Raw genomic sequence first — 17,800 nt, forward strand, 5'->3', positions numbered from 1 at the left:
GCTGATGGGAAACAAACTGACGTGAGAATAGTCCTTAATAATGTATTATTGCATGCTTTTTTAAAAAAGCTTCATTATCTATTATTAATGAAGGCTTCCGCGGAATAATCACCGAATAAATCAGCATTAAAATATTACCACGATTATCTAATAAATGTACGGAATATGGAATAATAGATGCTTATAATAGATGTTTGTTTTAATCATTTTTATGACTTTTTTCCAGAGAATGGACGGAGACAGTTGTCTGGTCCTGTAGTAGCAATACATCCATGATTGAGACCAGTTTATATCTACGTTTATGAGCGCCACAGTTTACGACAGTTCCCGTCTCTTTGCGGCAGTCGGTTGCTAAAACACCAGACAACATGGCGGAGGCGGCGCAGTGCTCCGGTGCGGAGCAGCTTTTAACGGATAATCAGGAGCGTTCCGCCGCGGCGGGAGACACCGGGACACCGGGAGCTGCTGCCCGGGACAGACCCGTATGTCTGATAGTGTTGGGCATGGCGGGATCCGGGAAAACCACCTTTGTTCAGGTAACGCTAGCGCGTGCGGCTAACACGAGCTAGCTGCGTGAGTTAGCTTGTGCAGACAGGTAGAAGTCACCTGTTCAGATGTTACAGCTGCTACTAACACCGTCCTGCTCTGTTAACTTCACTTCTGGATACTCTTCTGTGCACAAGATAGAAAATTGCGAGTTTCATTACCGTAATATGTTCCCTTGCTGTCTAATACTCACTATTAGCGCCTCTCAATTACTGTAATTACGCTAATAGAAGCTCCAGCTCCTTGAGACCCTAAAAGGATAATTCTACTGATTTTCTAGTTTTATCTTAATGTCAACAAATCCAAACCAACAATGAACTGATCTACTAACGAACAGAACACGTAGGTGTCTCTAAAAAGCCTTAAATTCCCTTAAAATGAGTTTTCAATATAATGTATATTCATCTGGTCCTTTTTTGTTTTACATTATGTAAATTAAATGTCGCCATCAACAAGTATTCGCCTCTCTTAACTTATTATTCTGAAATTAATCTTTCAAAATGAATCTTTTTGCAGTGTCTCACACTGATGTGTCACAAGTTACAACCGGGTGGCTGCTGGTCATGTGACCACACAGTTTATACAATATCTAGACACAAACTGTATATCCTGAGTGTACACAATGACTAACAGGTTAATTGGTTGAATATGGGCCACCACCCAGGTTGGGGGGTGGGACTTTGGTTACGTTATGTTTGGGTGTAGCAGAGATAACTAGTTGGGTTCACGTTAAGGTAACATGAAACGCATATCGACGGGGATACAGACTTTTAAACAACTCTGGAAATACTCAGTAGAGCATCAAATGTGGATTAATCCGCTGCTGAAAATAGTCCCGAACAAATCTGTTTGTTTACTAAAAATGACAGCAGCCAGCTGTTTTTGGAAATCACTGAACTTTTTTTTAAACACAAAACTTTATATTTGTGAGCTGTTTTTAAAAGAATAATGTCTTCAGTAGGAACCAGTGGGCTGAGAGACCAACTAACACGTTTGGTCTATTTATGGGATTTATTGACAGCGTTGTTCTTAAACCCACATCTGACCTTCATCTCATAATACCGCACGACACATGTGTACCTCACAATTCATCATCATCATCATCATCTACTGCGCCACACCAGTCCAGTTATTGGTGGTTATGCACCAATAAGCAGTTTTAGAACTGGATTCTGTATTAATATAATAATCATAATAATAATCATAATAATAATAATAATAGTAGCACTTTTAAAAAACAAGTTTACAAAGTGATTCACAGACAGAAAAACAGAAAATACACATTGCAATTACAAATTAGTAAATTTAATGCAATCAAGAAATAGAAGGACAGTAAATAAAAAATCTTAAAAATAGATAAATAAATGGAAAAAAAACTAAATAACTTACAATTATTTACATTGATGATTATTCTTCCAATTTGTTTTGGTTTATGAAACATCAAGAAGCACAAAATGTTGTCATCAGAATCCAGAATTTAAATATATTTAATTCACAAACGTACGACAAGAAAAAGCAGCAATTTTCTCAAATTTGAAATCCTGAAACCATCAAATATTTTGTATTTTTGCTATAAAAAAAGACCCAACCGATCATCAAACTGTGTAATCGTGAGAGACGCGTTCCTTCTCTCAACTTTTATTCAGCAGCTCTGTTTTGATCTCAGTGCTTTCGTTTCCTCCAGAGGCTGACGGCTCACCTTCACTCCCGCAAATCTCCTCCGTATGTCATCAACCTGGATCCTGCCGTCCACGAAGTGCCCTTCCCTGCAAACATCGGTGAGGACTGGTCTATTTCCTGGAAACACATACACACCAATAACTCAATCGTAATATCAAACCAAATAAGTAAAGTGAGTGAGGTCGTTCAGAATGAGTTAGAGTGGCTCCAGACAGGCGGTGTTGAGTGTTTTGTCCCTCCTGCTGCCCTCCAGACATCCGCGACACGGTGAACTACAAGGAGGTGATGAAGCAGTACGGCCTCGGACCGAACGGAGGCATCGTCACGTCGCTCAACCTGTTCGCCACTCGCTTCGACCAGGTCAGTCAACAGAGTCCTTTCACTGAGATGGAAACGTAGTGAACAGTTATTATTCATGTTTGAAAGTACAACAGAAGTGATCAGTAAAGGATTGTTGGAACTTTCCCCGGAGACAAAGAACCTTTAGAGAAACTCAGTTGGTCTACCTGTGTTTCCACCAGAGGAACCTTGTTTATTTTGCTGAAGTAGAGGAACTTTTGGGGGTTTGCAGGGACGACTGCTGCTGATTGGTCGAACAAACGCAGTGTGGCAGCTTCAACTCATGTACCGCGTCATTCATAAAACAAGGAAGTGTTGTAGTAATGATTTAGGACGAGCAGAGGACGTTTCTCTTTGTTCATTAATGTTAAAAGTAAAGTCAGGCTTTGCTCTCGACTTCCTGACTCGTTTTAAAAAAGAGGGAGAGAAGTGTGAGCGAGCGAGCTAGAGAGTGAATGAATAGAGGGAGCAGCGGTAGCGAGAACAAATCAGTGAGTGAGAGAAATAAAAGGTTTATTTTCTGATTGTTTCATGTTGTAGGAGCCATTTATGTTGATTGTTGGCATGTCGTTTGTTTAGTTATAACTTGCAGTATTATTTTGGACACTGGGTGGCGGTCATTAGATGCACAGGGTTGTATATCTAGGGGCATAGGTGGCAGGAAACGGGAGGCACAGGCAGGTTCTTACCAGATCGGGAACAGACGCACACTACGGCTGGCAGGACAGAAACCTGGTATGTTCATGACATGTACAAAGACGTCAATAAAACGACAAACTAAACGGCAGCCAACCGACTGGAAAATCTGTTCTTGAATCTGCATAAGATCACTCCTAACTTAACCTACCTGTGAATTAATGGCAAACTGGAAAAACAGGGAAAGAAAGGACATTGACAAATGAAAAAGCAGAAATAAAAGCATGAAACACTCAGCAGGTGATTTACTGAGGAGACACACGCTCACTCACATTCATCACATCAACTCCTGCTGCAGGAAATACAAAGAACAACTGGACCAATCTGTGTCGTCGTTGTTGTTTCCTCATGTGTGAATACTGCATTTCATTTTTATTTTTTAATTCCTCATGAGTCTGCAGGATCCACCTGGTTCCTCAGACGTGGTGGAAACACAGACTTTTAGTTCCAAGTTTAGTTTCCTGAACTTTTGGTCCAAACAGGGTTTAACAGACAAATGTTGCAGGTTTCTCACTTTCTGTCATTAGTCAGTGTCTTTCTCTTGTGTATCATTCAAATGATGCACTAGAGAGTAAAACGTCTCTCTCTGTGTTTTAACTGTAAGGATGCAGCAGCTGAACTATTTAAACCAAAACTGTTTCAAGCTCTCGACTATTTAAAACTGATGATCTGAACTGTTTAAGTTAAAGATCTCACCTGTGGAAACTTCAGATATTTTAACTGAAACTCTGAACGAACTAAACTGGACCTTTTTTGAACCGTTTTAAATAAAAAGTTGTTTGTTGTTCGATTTAGACAATCCAGAGTTTAAATTGAAAGATCTCAACTGTTTAAAGTTGAGATAAATCAGCTGATATGATCTTATTCCAGATATATCGTCTCTGTGTATGTCCAGAGATCACTGACGAGTAAAATGTTCTGTTTGGTTTGTATCTTCACATTTCATTAAACATCTAAAGGATCCATATATGAAGATTATTATAATAATAATAAAGGTCTGAACAGTTGAAAGCAAAGTTTTAAAGTACGACTGTAGAGTTGAAGTTATTTGTTCTCTGTAACCTTTTTATTTTTATCAAAATTACAATGAAAGAAAAACATGTTCAGTTTACTGCAACGCTGTAACGTCTGTGAGTTTTTGTTTGTGTTCTTCAGGTGATGCAGTTCATAGAGAAGAAGCAGCAGAATCACCGGTCAGTATCTGATATAAAACACCTGTGTGCTGTCAGAGCGGTTCTGTTTGTCCCTCTGTTGACTCCGTAACAGCTGAGACTGACAGACTGAACACTGAGCAGCTGTTGTCCTTCTACATGTACACATAAGAGCTCTTGGTTGTGATTGATCGCTGCCGTCCAGGTCACATGATGCCTTCACGTGGAATTTGTGAGGTTTTGTTTTCAAAATGGTACAAAAAAAAACTTAAACTAAAATCAGAAAATGGATCATTATTTTGTGTTTTCTGTGTTTCACTGTGACGCTGAAGAACGAAAAAAGTAACAAACCCATTTAATAAAAATGTCAGCAGGCGTCGTCTTCTGAAAGTGGAGATTTAATTCAAATTACACTCAGTTTCACTGCAGAAGTCATGAACACAGATCTCTATACGTCACATTAAAACAGCAGTCAGAACTAAATGTAGAAACATCTTCCTCCATAAACATCCCTGTCTTCACTCTCCGCTCTCCTGTGTATCGTTGTGTCTGACGACCTTTGACCTCTGCAGGTACGTGCTGATTGACACCCCCGGTCAGATCGAAGTCTTCACCTGGTCGGCGTCAGGAACCATCATCACAGAGGCTCTGGTGGGTTTACACGCAGGGATCAGTTGGTTTTAGTCCTTTATTGTGATGATGATGATGATGATGATGATAGTAATAATCATAATAATAATAATAATAATAATAATAATAATAATTTTACAGCTGGTTTATATCCTGTGTGTGTGTTTCAGGCGTCGTCCTTCCCCTGTGTGGTCGTGTATGTGATGGACACGTCTCGCAGCGTCAGCCCCGTCACATTCATGTCCAACATGCTGTACGCCTGCAGGTACCAGACTGACCTCACGTAACCTCTGACCTCACGTAACCTCTGACCTCGCGTGACCTCTGACCTCGCGTAACCTCTGGCCTCACGTAACCTCTGACCTCGCGTGACCTCTGACCTCGCGTAACCTCTGACCTCACGTCACCTCTGACCTCAAATGACCTCTGACTGAGCGTGACCTCTGACCTCAAGTGACCTCTGACTGAGCGTAGCCTCTGACTGAGCGTCACCTCTGACCTCACGTAATCTCTGACCTCAAGTGACCTCTGACTTCAAGTGACCTCTGACCTCACGTCACCTCTGACCTCACGTCACCTCTGACCTCAGTGTCACCTCTGACTTCACGTAACCTCTGACCTCATGTAACCTCTGACCTCATGTAACCTCTAACCTCACGTGACCTCTGACCTCACGTCCTCTCCACTCCCAGACGTAAAGCTGCGTTCAGATGCAACACAACGTATATTTTTAATTCCATGTTGTTTTTAACTTGTTGTCGTCGGGTCCAGTGAAAGGACTCTGTGTGAGGAACAAACAGTTTTTTAGAATTAATGACTATATTTAATAAAAGTAAGTAGCTGTTAGGACAGAACAGTCCGTTTATTGTTGGTACGGAAATTAATACGCACGCGCATTTGTATTGATTGCACAAGATCACATGATCAAATTAAAATTGTTTCATTCATTCAAGGAAAATAAGAAATATTAAAATATTACTCTTCTTCATTTAAAGCTGAAACTACAATTGTACATCTCACATCTTCAAATAGGGAAACTACACAGACAAAAACACCTTAAACATGAACTCATGAAATCCAGATATGAACCTCTTCAGATGTCGGTGGCAGCAGCGACCAGCAGGTGGAGCCAACAGAGCACATAAAACAGAGCACATAAACGTCTCTCAGAGCTGCTGCAGGTGTGTTTTTCTCTCTAAAGTCTCATCTGATGTTTCTCTTCTTCAGTATTCTCTACAAGACCAAGCTGCCCTTCATCGTGGTCATGAACAAGGTGAGGTCACTTCCTGTCTGCTCTGCTGTTGTTGTTGTTGTTGACATGTTTTCCTGATGTTTATATTTTTATAACTTGTTGACATTTGAAGTTGTTCAGTGTGTCTGAAAAAGTCTTGAAAAGTCTTAAATAGCATTGAATTCTACAACAATTTTATCAATCTGATAATTGAGTCGTTTCTAAACAAAAATGATCTGGTTTCAGCTTCTCAAATGTGACAAATGAATGTTTTTTTCCGTCATTATTGTAACTTTCTTTTGGTTTGGACTGTTGGTCGGACAAAATAAGACTTCTGAAGACATCATCTATGACTTCTGGAAATCATATCTGGCATATTTCACTATTTTCTAACATTTTATAGAAAATTCATCGAGACAATTATTGGCAGATTCATCAATAATCTAAGAATCAAGATGCACACAATTCAATTTTTTTGGCTGATTCGAGTCTGAGGACTGAAACGTGTGATGGACAGTGTACAGACAGCGTGTAGCTGAGACTTCATGGTGTGCAGGAACGTTTTCGATAGTGAGTTGCAGCTCTGGACTGATGCTGCATGAAGCTGTTTCATCCTTTTCTGTGGAGTTTCAGCTGTTAAATTCTATGTGGAATTAAAAAGGTTTTAAATTGAAGTTTAAAAACTCTTGTGTTGTCGTGTGTGTGCAGACGGACATCATCGACCACAGCTTCGCCGTGGAGTGGATGCAGGACTTTGAGGTTTTCCAGGACGCTCTGAACCAGGAAACCTCGTACGTGAGCAACCTGACGCGCTCCATGAGTCTGGTCCTGGACGAGTTCTACACCAACCTGAGGGTAAGGTGTCTGATTCGTGGTCCATCAGAACGGGTCCTTAACACATGTTGTCATGGTGACGCACTCGGCTGTTCACATGAAAAGTGACATAAATAGTTGTCAAGTGTGAAGAAGGAGAGCTAGAGAGAGAGAGGAGTTGAAACCCTGACCCCTAAATTCCACCGGGTGCGTGTGTGCGTCGCGTTGTGGTTCCGACGCAGCCGCCGGAGCTGATCGCAGCCACTCTGGTCAATGTATCTGATTCCACCGGGCGCACAGCGGCTCTCCGCTCCGCTGCACTAAAGACAGGCGCCTCGTCTATTTTTTACGGAGGCCGTGTCAAGCAGCGCAGATCAAATCGAGCTGGGCAGGAAGTCAGACACAGAAACAGCATTGAGCATCCGTCAATTTTCAAAATAAAACACCCCGTGCAGACTCCTGGTCGTATATCAACAATAAACACAATTAAAACAGATGAATAAAGAAAAAAAAAAGCACAAAGATCGAGGAAAATGACCAAATCAACGAAAGCTGAGCAAGTTAACAAAATTGGGCAGTTTAGTTGCCCTGCTACTGCAGTAATTACGGTAGCCTTAAGGGACTTTATCAGCTTTGACTAGGCTGCTGTAATTACTGTAGTAGGAGTGCAACTGACTTTAAACTGACTCCCGTCTCACCTCCGCACAGCCGACCAATCACTGCGTGAAGTGGGTGTGAAAGGTGCGGGGGGGGAGGGGAGGGGGACAGACAACATCTGCACCAAACTGTCTCATATTTAAAATGCTGCGTTCACAACTGGGTCTCCGCGTCGTTTTCATTAAGATCTCTGCAGTGAAACATCTGAACTATATGAAAACAGTTAAATCTCTTCTTGTTCTTCATTTTTTTGTCAGTTGTCAAACCTCAGAACGTCTCCTGACAGCTGAGTGAGTGACTCCTCCTCCTCCTCCTCCGTTCAGCCTCCTGCTGCTCGCTGTCAGCACTGCAGCTGATTCACTGTTTAGTTCTCATTTACATATTTATCTGTTTCTTTTGTCAATGAAATTTAACCAAGGACTGCAACTTCATTATAAATGAATCTGCTGCTCTAATAGTCGAAGATGTTCAAATATTCAATTATAAAAAGAAGAGGCTGCAGCTGAATAAAACCCAGTGAGGTCATCAGATGTCTCGTTTCTCTGAGCGGCCGTTTATATTTAATTTACTAAAATGTAAGATGAGGAAGAGCTGCTGATTCTTCATCAAATCACATAAATTTTTGCTTGAAAAACAACTAATTGATTATAAGAGTAGTTGCTGATTCATTTTCTGACACTCGACTAATCAGTTAATCAGCTGATCGTTGCGTCTCTAATTGAATCGTAGCTCATTAACACGAGCTGTCAGCTGGAGAGTCGACGGCATTTTAAGATTCTTCCACTCTCTACTCGCTTTGAGTATCACCATGGTAACCAGCACTGGTCAGATATTCCTCCTCCTCCTCCTCCTCACGGTGTCGTCTCTGTGTCTGCAGGTGGTGGGCGTGTCCGCGGTGACAGGCAGCGGATTGGACGAGCTGTTCGTCCAGGTGGAGGACGCCGCTGACGAGTACGAGAGGTGAGCGGGCTGAGGGGGCGGAGTCAGTGCCGCCGCTGCTGCTGCTGCTGGTCACAATCTAAGCAGCAGAACCAGAGATATCGTCTTTTTTTTTTATTCCACACATTCATTCCTTCTTGTCAAAACCCGGTGCCTACATTACCCATAATGCAACTGGAGGTTGTGTTGTGTTATGCTGGTAGCGGCTAATGTAGCGCGGAGCTGTTAGCCTCCAGCAGAGAAGAATGATCTGCTTACCTCACCTCTGTCAAACGTCACACCTTCAGATTCTTTTTACTTTTCTAACTTGTAGTCCCCGACCGACGCTGACTCAAGTGACATCATCAGTGACATCATCAAAGGGCTTTACATTACTTTTCACACAGAGAAACACCTGGAAACACGCTGAGGTGGAAAATCAGTAGACTTCACCTTCAAGTTATGTTCCGCTTGGATTTGTTTGTGCAGTTTGTGTTGATTCACACCAAACGACGACCTGTATCAACATCTGCTGCCTCAGTTCACGCCACATCTGCATCTTTTCATTGACTTTTTTCTTATTGGTGTTTAAACACAATATATAAGGCTGGAGTTACAAGTTTGATAGATCACACAGAAAGTAAATGAATTTGATCACAAATGTCTGTTTTAACCAAAATAAGACAAACAAACAGATCAAAAACTAGAAATAAGAGCATCTGTGCTGCAGCTCCACCAGCCTGCTACACCAGCCTGCTACCCCCCTCAGCTGTCATTAACAGGACTTCTAGGTCCGTTTGTGTGATGAACTGAACTCTTCCTCTTCTTCCTCAGAGACTATCGACCAGAATATGAACGACTCCGTAAACAGCTGGTGAGTGTTTATGTGTGTTTCTGTCTGAACCGTCGATGTATTATAGGACACAAAGATGGCGTCTGTTCACTCAGCCAATGTAGGATGACGTGATGATGTCACTAACTTAACGTTTTACTTCATGGATTAAAAGTTCTCAATAGAAATGAGTCATAATTGGCTTTTTTGCAGTTTGAGGTGTTTTACAGATGTCTCTATTATATTAAAGGTCTGTGAGGAAAAGGCTTTTTGGGCCAAAGGGGATTTTTTTTTGCTGTAATACCCAAAGTGTCCACTGGGGAAAAATTGTCAGAAAGGCTGAGTGGCGGCGGCGCCGTTTTCCAGCTCTCTACACACATCCATGAACTTCCTCGTAATAACTGACTTCCTGTCTGTCAGGCCGACGCTCAGAGCAAGAAGCAGCAGCAGCAGCTGGAGCGACTCAGGAAGGACCTCGGAGCCGTCGACATGACGACGACACCGTCCACAGGTCGGGCTGGAGGATACTTTCAAAATAAAATACAAAATAAATAGTATCACTGCATTTTATAAATAAAGATTGATAGATTGATTAATAGTTTATGGGTCTGTAATTGCCTCATAATTTCCTGTAAAATTTCCTTGAAGGAGCTACTGTGTTTAAGCTCAAGTAAATAATTATTGATTATTATTATTATTGTTATTATTATTATTATTATTATCTTTATTCTTCATAGATGACAGAGACGTCATTAAAGATTAGAGATTAAATTAAAGTTAAGCTCCACTCTGGGAAAACGTTGCTGTACTTTAGTTTAACGGTTGTATTTTGCTCACTTCCTGTCCGCAGAGGAAGCTAACATAGCCGGGCCCAGTGACCTCATCATGACACGCGGTAACCCTGACGACGTGGAGGAGGACGAGGAGAGCGACACAGACGACATCGACCACAGCAGTGAGAAAATAAAACGCTTTTTAACAATTAAAAAAATAATAATAATAATAATAATAATAATAATGAAAAACACAAATACATTGTAAGGAAAAAAATGTTTGTGATCTTCTGCACGGAAATAAAAGTGAAGAATAGAAATCAGACGTATCGACTGTAAAAATATCAAATCTGACGGAAACGTTTGTTTTATTTTTTCCAGCGACGGAGGAAAGCAAAGAGAAGGACGCTTTTGGAAACTTCCTGAAGGAGAGGAAGGAAGTGGTTCAGGTTCGGAACAAGAGGTGTATGATGCCTGAGGGACCCTGACCTTTGACCCCTGACCTCTACGTCTCTGACCTCTGACCGCAGAGAAAAGACTGTGACAGAATGTAGACGAAGGAAGTAAAAAAAAAAACTCCCAGAGCTTTCCTTCTGTGGGGTACAGACTATCACCTGGAGTCAGAGCGGACGGGACAGACTATCACCTGGAGTCAGAGCGGACGGGACAGACTATCACCTGGAGTCAGAACGGACGGGACAGACTATCACCTAGAGTCAGAACGGACGGGACAGACTATCACCTGGAGTCGGAACGGACGGGACAGACTATCACCTGGAGTCAGAGCCGACGGGACAGACTATCACGTGTGGCAGCAGATAGTTTCTGTCTGGACTCTGATGAAGGAGGAAAACGACTTCCTGCTGCTTTCATCAGTGATGTTTTTTTTCCTCAGATGTTCAGAAATGATAAGAAGGTAAATATCTATACTTCCTGTCTGATCAGATGACATCACTCGCACCGTTGAAGCTGATTGGATGCTCCTTAGTGTTGCTCCTCCCCTTAAGAAATAAAAAAGTTATATATTTTTATATCAGAAGAAACTTAAAATCTGCTTTTTTTGTGTTTTTGTTGTTTTTCTGCTGAGTTTTGTTTGTAAAAGCTTTGAAAATAAAAGTGAGCTCTTAGTTTTCAAGTTGGTTTTGACTCTGAGGATGATGATGATGAGGATGATGAGGATGATGATGATGATGATGATGATGATGATGATGATGATTAGTTGCTCCACCTCGAGCCTTCAGAGCAGCTTCAGAGCTCTGTGTGGTAGTGTTGATGATCTGCTGTTTGTGTAACTCCTGCAGGTCTGATCCTGAACACTTCTACAGATCCTTTACTGACTTCCTGACTATGTTGTGAGTAGTTTTCAGGTATTTAACAGTTAGTTTTTAGGACATTTTGCAGACAGGATGATGCAATTTAGTACAAACTGCAAGAAAAAGTGTTGCTAAGTGCCGATCCGTTATATATGGCATTATATGTAGTTGTACTTAATAAATTAGACCCTTAATAATTCTCTAACTGACAGAAAATACTTTCTATCGTAGCGCGTTAGGAGGTAAAAATAGCAATAACACAATATAAACATCGTTTATTACAAATAAAGTCCTGTTTCAGGGTTCATACGGGATCCTGACTGTTGGCTGAAGGTCAATCAGTCAGTTTTTATTTCTATAGCGCCAAATCACAACAAAAGTCATCTCAGTGCTCTTTCCACATAGAGCAGGTCGAAACTCTTTAATTTACAGAGACCCAACAGTTCCCTCCATGAGCAGCACTCAGCGACAGCAGTGAGGAAAAAACTCCCCTTTAACGAGTAGAAACATCTGCTTTGGAGACTGAAAATTAATGTTGGATCTTGGAAACATCATTTGGCAAAAAATAATCTCACGTCAACATCCGTTTAGATTCAATACGATCGACATGATTGGTTGGAATTTGTCTTAGTGAGCTCACAACTCATAAAGCTCATAAAACATAAAACATAAACAGGTAAAATAAACATTAAACCACCAGCACCTGCAGGGAAATCAGCAGCAACATTATAAACCTGCTGAGAGGCTGCAGCGCTGTAGAGCTGGTCAGCTTCAGGGTTTCTGCTTCTCTGGAACCTTGATGTTCTGGTTTTAATGCTTCTCAGTGTTTTGTGAGGGAAGGACATTAAAATTCAGGATGAAACCACAAGTGTAGGTAGAAGAGGAAAAATGTTAAACCATTAAAACCAGAATGAACAAACCAGCTGCTTCAGAAAGAACAAATCTCTCCCACACACACACACACACACACACACACACACACACACACACTTTCTATCACATGTCGAGTGTTTCTGATCATCAGGTGTTCCCTTTGTTCTGCCGTGCCGATCGGTTCCCTGACAGATAGACAGAAGCTCTCCTTTGTATCCGAGCGTCTCTCTCTCTCTCTCTCTCTCTCTCTTCTGTTTGTCTTCATTCATCTCTCTCTCAGCTCTGCTGTGAATGGATCCAGCTTGTCCGCCTGCCGACCATCTGCGGCGCCGACACACTCTCTCTGTTCCGTCGCCTACACGCCGCCGCCGCCGCCGCTGAAATCCGGCAGCTGAGTCACTTTCAACAAAAGCCTGAGTCTGAAAACGCTGAAGAGAAGACAGCAGGACAAAAACTCAACATGTGTCAACAAAAAAAGACATATTTAAGAAGTTCAGCTCATATATTTTTATACTTTTTATTCATTTGTGGCTGAAACGTTGTCAGATTTTAATGTTTGGAGGCCGCAGCTCACAAAACAATCTCACTACGAGGTCTATTTAGTAGCTGTTCTGGAGCTTTCGACTGCACTGCACAGTCTTCACAGTAGAAAGTTTGTCCTGTTGTCGTGTGATTGTAGATCGTAAAGATGTGAAACTTTTAATCTGGGAGGCAAATAATAGAAGTTTATCATTCACATCTGCAGACTGAAGAACACTGTGTGTGTGTGTGTGTGTGTGTGTGTGTGTGTGTGTATACACGTTCTGATAAACCTGATGCATCATTGATCAGCTGGCAGGTGACGTCTGAACATCTGGAAAGTTCTAACTTGTCTTAAAAAGCTTTTTATAACATTTTATCTCCAGAATTTGAATACCTGGTGAATCAAGTTTGGTATCATCTGAATTTATCCTTTAAGAGTTGATTGATTTTGCAAATTTTGAAAAAGTTACAGACTTTATTATGAACTGTTGGTTGCAGCAAAACTAAGTTTAATCTCCAGAATCTGAATAATCTGCGAATCAATTTCGGAGTTAAAGATATAACGTTGGACTTCTGTTGACTGTTGGTTGCAGTGAAGCAAAGTTTCTTCACGTTTTTTCATGTGATGTGCTGCAAAAAACATTAAACTCTCCACAACATTGTGGTGATTTTCTATTTATTTATTTATTTATTTTAAATTAATTTATAATACATTACGAATAGCTACAATTAAGACATGACACACCAAAAACCCACGACACGAGCAAACACACATACAGAAAGAAAAACAACCTGGTTTGTTTATAAAATGCTGTTTGTTTGTACTTATAACTCTTGATCACTGGTGAGCAGAGAGCCTCTTCACACATATGAAAGTCTTTCCGATGGCAGTTTTTCATACCACATTAGGACATCAGGAGGCTCAACGTCCAGACGTTTTTGTAATATTATGAGTCGTTCTGTATATAAAATAAATCTAAGAATGTTCCTGTGTTTGGATTCATAACGAGTATCTAACCTCAATATAAAGTGATGTGGATTTAAAGGGGTTTCTATCCTAAATATATGTAAAAAAGTTAATTTTTTTGATCATAAACTCTGCACACGTTCATCAATCACAACCAGATTTCATGTGGATGTGACCTTTAACCCTGTTCAGTCAGTTTCTGGGAAAAAAAAATAAAAGTTTTGAGATGTTTCCAGATTTTTGCAGCTCTGACCTCTCTGTCTGTCTCTGTTTGTGTTTCCATTCACCTGGTTTCATGTTTTAATTTGTGCATAAAAACAAATGTTGAAATATCACATAAAAGACTTTCATGCTCGTCTGAGTGAATGAATGATGTCGTACATGAATCATGTGACTGACGAGCTGAGAACATCAGATCTGAGGAGCGACGATGACGAGGAGAAACGTCATATTTCCATCCGTCACGTTTTCCCATCGTTTAATCTTTGAACTGCTGCTCTGACATAATGACGTCATCTCGTCGTGTCGTCTTCTGCGACGGTTTTAACGGCGCCAGATGGAGAATTAACGCCACCAACTGTTAATTTCCTAAAAAACAACAACAACAACAAAACCTCAATAAACTTCAGCTGATTCCAAATGTTGCAGCCAAACACATCAGACATCACGCCGGCTTTAAAAATCACGTCATCGTCTCGTAGCTTGATTAGTTCCAGAATACGTAGCTGACCTCCTGACCTCAGCTGAGATCCTCCGACAGGTTCCTCCTGTTTCCTCCTCAGCTGCTGGAGGAGATCAGAGAAACTAACACACTGTCTTCTTTTAAAAACTCACTATTTTATCTTGCTTTTTATTGATTTTACTGTTTTTTTTAATTATCTTTCATTGTATTTTCTAATATTTTATCATTTTATAAAGATATTATTAATATTCACGCAGCAGCAGTGGATGAAACTCTTCTTCTTCTGCCTCTCAGGTGAGTTTTTTTGGAAGCAGCAGCAGCAGTGACTCACCTCCGCTGACATTCAGCCCACTCTGCTGTCTGTCCTCTCTCTCCCGCCCCTCTCCTCTCTCTCTCTCTCTCTCCTCTCTCTCTCTCTCTATCTCTCCTCTCTCTCTCTCTCCTCCTCCTCTTCCTCAGTGGGCTGCAGACACGACCAGAAACAGAAACACACCGAGAGAGAGTCACGACGCCTCGCCGACACAAATAAAACACGACTGCTGGCTGAGAGTCAGGCTGCTCATTCATACAGGAGCGGCGGAGCTTGTAATCTGGTTTTAACTGGTTTAAACTGGCACACCACGGTTACATGAATCTCCCAGCTCTGACTTGTCTCTGTGCAGCGTGTCGCTCAACCTTTTAGGTTTTTATCTCCGTTCACACCCGAAGCTGCTCAGTTTCATCTGTTTAACACTGAATCTTTCTGTTTTACACCTTCCAGCTGTAATTATTTCATCTTTAACCTTTTCCCGCCTTTAAAAGTGCATCCAATCAGATTACTGCTGATTGTTCTGGTGGCAAAGTTCCCACCAAACACTACAAACCAGTAGTTTCACCTCCACCTTCCAGTCAGTACCAGCAAGTCTCCACATATATAAACAGTTACACATGAAAGCATATTGTTTAACATATATGCATCGTACAACTAATGCAAACAGACATAAAGGAGGAAGACATTCAACATGGGTCTCTGGCTGGGTTTGAATCCGGGTTCCTGTAGTTCAGAGTCAGGACCTGAACCTCCAGACTAGCAGAGCTTCTCCTGAGCTGGAGAACAACAGAGGTTTATGAGAATTAATGCAGCAGAAAGTTTGAATATTCACCATTAGATTTGGAAACAGATAAAAACCCCTGAAATAAATCTCACATGATTGTGATGAACACAAATGTTTTCTGATGTTTTCATGAGGTTTGATCAAACATTATTAAGTTTGAACATGTTTGTACGGTACATATTATGCCATTTATGGTCACTGCATTTTCAATATATGTGAATAATTTATGTAGCAGAAGAACTAATCCTTCAGGAAGTGATTGGTTTTGCTCATTTTGTGACGGTTGCAGTGAAGCAAAGTGTTGCAAATTAAACTCTCTGTGACCTTCCGGTGATTTTTGACAATGTTTGGATCATAAACTCTGCAGAATTTCATCATTCACAAACAAATGTCAGTTGTTGACTTGTATGAGCCTAAATTCACTGAATCTCTGAAAAAAAAAACCTTCCAATCAGTTAGGAGATGTAAACTTTTTGAGCTTTTGGCTCAGTTTCAGAGTTACCCTGTGAACATGGGCCCCAAAACTTAATTACAATAGATAAATGAAAACATCCTTTATAAGAGTTTATGTAAAATAGTGCTTCAGTGCTTAAAACCCTGATTAAATGGAAGAAAGAAAGAAAATCGCCGTTAAGATTGTTTGTGTGTTTCTAAGAACAATAAACAAGCTTAGTTTATCTGAACAGCATCTGTCAACAACAAGATAATTCAAACTGTTACATAAGACATAAAAAAAAAGCATTAAGACGAAGTAGAAACAAAAAGCTAATATGAAAAAAGTAAAAGTGCTGGGAAGCCAGTGAGGGATCTCCACTTCAGTAGCGACACCTACAGTGTTGACAAATCTAAGACCACGTCCACACTAAGCCGACTAAACTGGTAAAAACACGTCTTCTTCTTCTCTGTTTCGGCCTCCGTCTAGACTGAAAACGGCGTTTTTCCAAAACGTCCTCCAGACTGTGTAAATGTGAAAACGTTGGCTTGGTGTTGTAGTTTGTTCGGGGAAAACTGAGCTTTGTAGAACAGATGGTGGCGGTAGCACTGCGTTTCATTTGAAGAGGAAGAAGAAGAAACACGACGATAACAACGATGGCGGACGGCTTCATGAATGTTGTTCTCTTTATTGTCTACTTTGACAGCTTGTTTAGAGTTAAATGTAGTTTTCCACCACATTTCTCTGCTCAAACTGTTGGAATCTGCTGCAATAAACTAAATGTCATGAAGCCGCTGCAGAAACGGAAACAGTACATCGTTTCTTCTTCGCTGGTTTTCTGTGGCTGACTCGCTCGTCTGTCCTCCACACATGCCCAGAAGAAGAATGACCTGTTTTGGTGTTTTAATGTGAATGAAAATGAGCTGAAACTCCTGCTGAGGACGCCGTCGCTTTTTGAATGAAAACAGCGTTTAGCCGGATTAATGTAGACGTCGTATCGGGAGCGTTAGCAACAACCAGCTCGAGGTTGGACAGAAAACGAGACCACAAGTTGTAACTTTAAATAAATTTATTTAACATACTGTAGATAAAAAATGAACTAAATCAAATATAAACAAACCACAGGACCACTGTCACACTCTCATGGTTTACATTGTTAATGTTATGATGATGTCGATGTGACATCACTCTGCAGACCGATGACATCATTCCATATTTAGACTCTGACTTCCAGAGTCCGCACTGAAAATTTTGATTTACACCATTTGATGTCTGTAACATGTTTTCCTGATTTGTTAAAACACCAAACTGGTCCTTTAATCCTCTCTCACCTGCACGTCTGATTGGTTGATTTTTAATTTGAATTTTAAAAACAACACGTTGCATCTTCGTGCCCTGTTGGGCTGTGATTGGCTCGTTGCATCACTGCATCACAATGATAGAAGACGAAGAATTACGGCACTTCACAAATCGAAACTTACTGAAAAAAATGTGTATAATCTGACACACTGACTTGTTGTTAGTAGTGTGTTTCTGTAAAAGACACCTGGGAGTCAAAACTCAGGGCACAAAAGCATCTTTTTATACTTGAATCCTTTTGACAGGTGAGAAATGCAGAAAATAAGCTGCGAGTCATGTTGCTGTGGTAAC

The 17,800-nt window shown here is 40.9% G+C and overlaps 2 protein-coding genes across 2 annotated transcripts in view; one reads left to right on the forward strand and one right to left on the reverse strand.

Annotated features, from left to right (window-relative positions):
• Positions 1–17,800, reverse strand: part of LOC122986896 (NLR family CARD domain-containing protein 3-like) — a 1,497,050-nt gene that overhangs the window by 349,880 nt on the left and 1,129,370 nt on the right. The gene's annotated exons all lie outside the window — the stretch shown is intronic.
• gpn1 (GPN-loop GTPase 1) lies at positions 327–11,401 on the forward strand. Its single transcript, XM_044359060.1, has 13 exons — positions 327–536; positions 2,231–2,324; positions 2,480–2,586; positions 4,417–4,454; positions 4,985–5,063; positions 5,213–5,307; positions 6,270–6,315; positions 6,982–7,128; positions 8,621–8,703; positions 9,496–9,535; positions 9,914–10,004; positions 10,344–10,448; positions 10,648–11,401. Exons 1-13 carry the CDS (start codon positions 369–371, stop codon positions 10,752–10,754), a joined length of 1,200 nt encoding a protein of 399 aa, XP_044214995.1. The 5' UTR covers positions 327–368; the 3' UTR covers positions 10,755–11,401.

Source organism: Thunnus albacares, chromosome 1, assembly GCF_914725855.1.
Source record: "Thunnus albacares chromosome 1, fThuAlb1.1, whole genome shotgun sequence".
Lineage (NCBI taxonomy): Eukaryota > Metazoa > Chordata > Actinopteri > Scombriformes > Scombridae > Thunnus > Thunnus albacares.

What these genes read in the sequence shown, in the direction of transcription:
- gpn1 (XM_044359060.1), top strand. Translation starts at nt 369, where the DNA reads ATGGCGGAGGCGGCGCAGTGCTCCGGTGCGGAGCAGCTTTTAACGGAT. An exon ending in CCATCATCACAGAGGCTCTG is followed by an intron (nt 5,064 to 5,212) that starts GTGGGTTTACAC and finishes TGTGTGTTTCAG; the next exon opens with GCGTCGTCCTTCCCCTGTGT. An exon ending in GACGACGACACCGTCCACAG is followed by an intron (nt 10,005 to 10,343) that starts GTCGGGCTGGAG and finishes TCCTGTCCGCAG; the next exon opens with AGGAAGCTAACATAGCCGGG.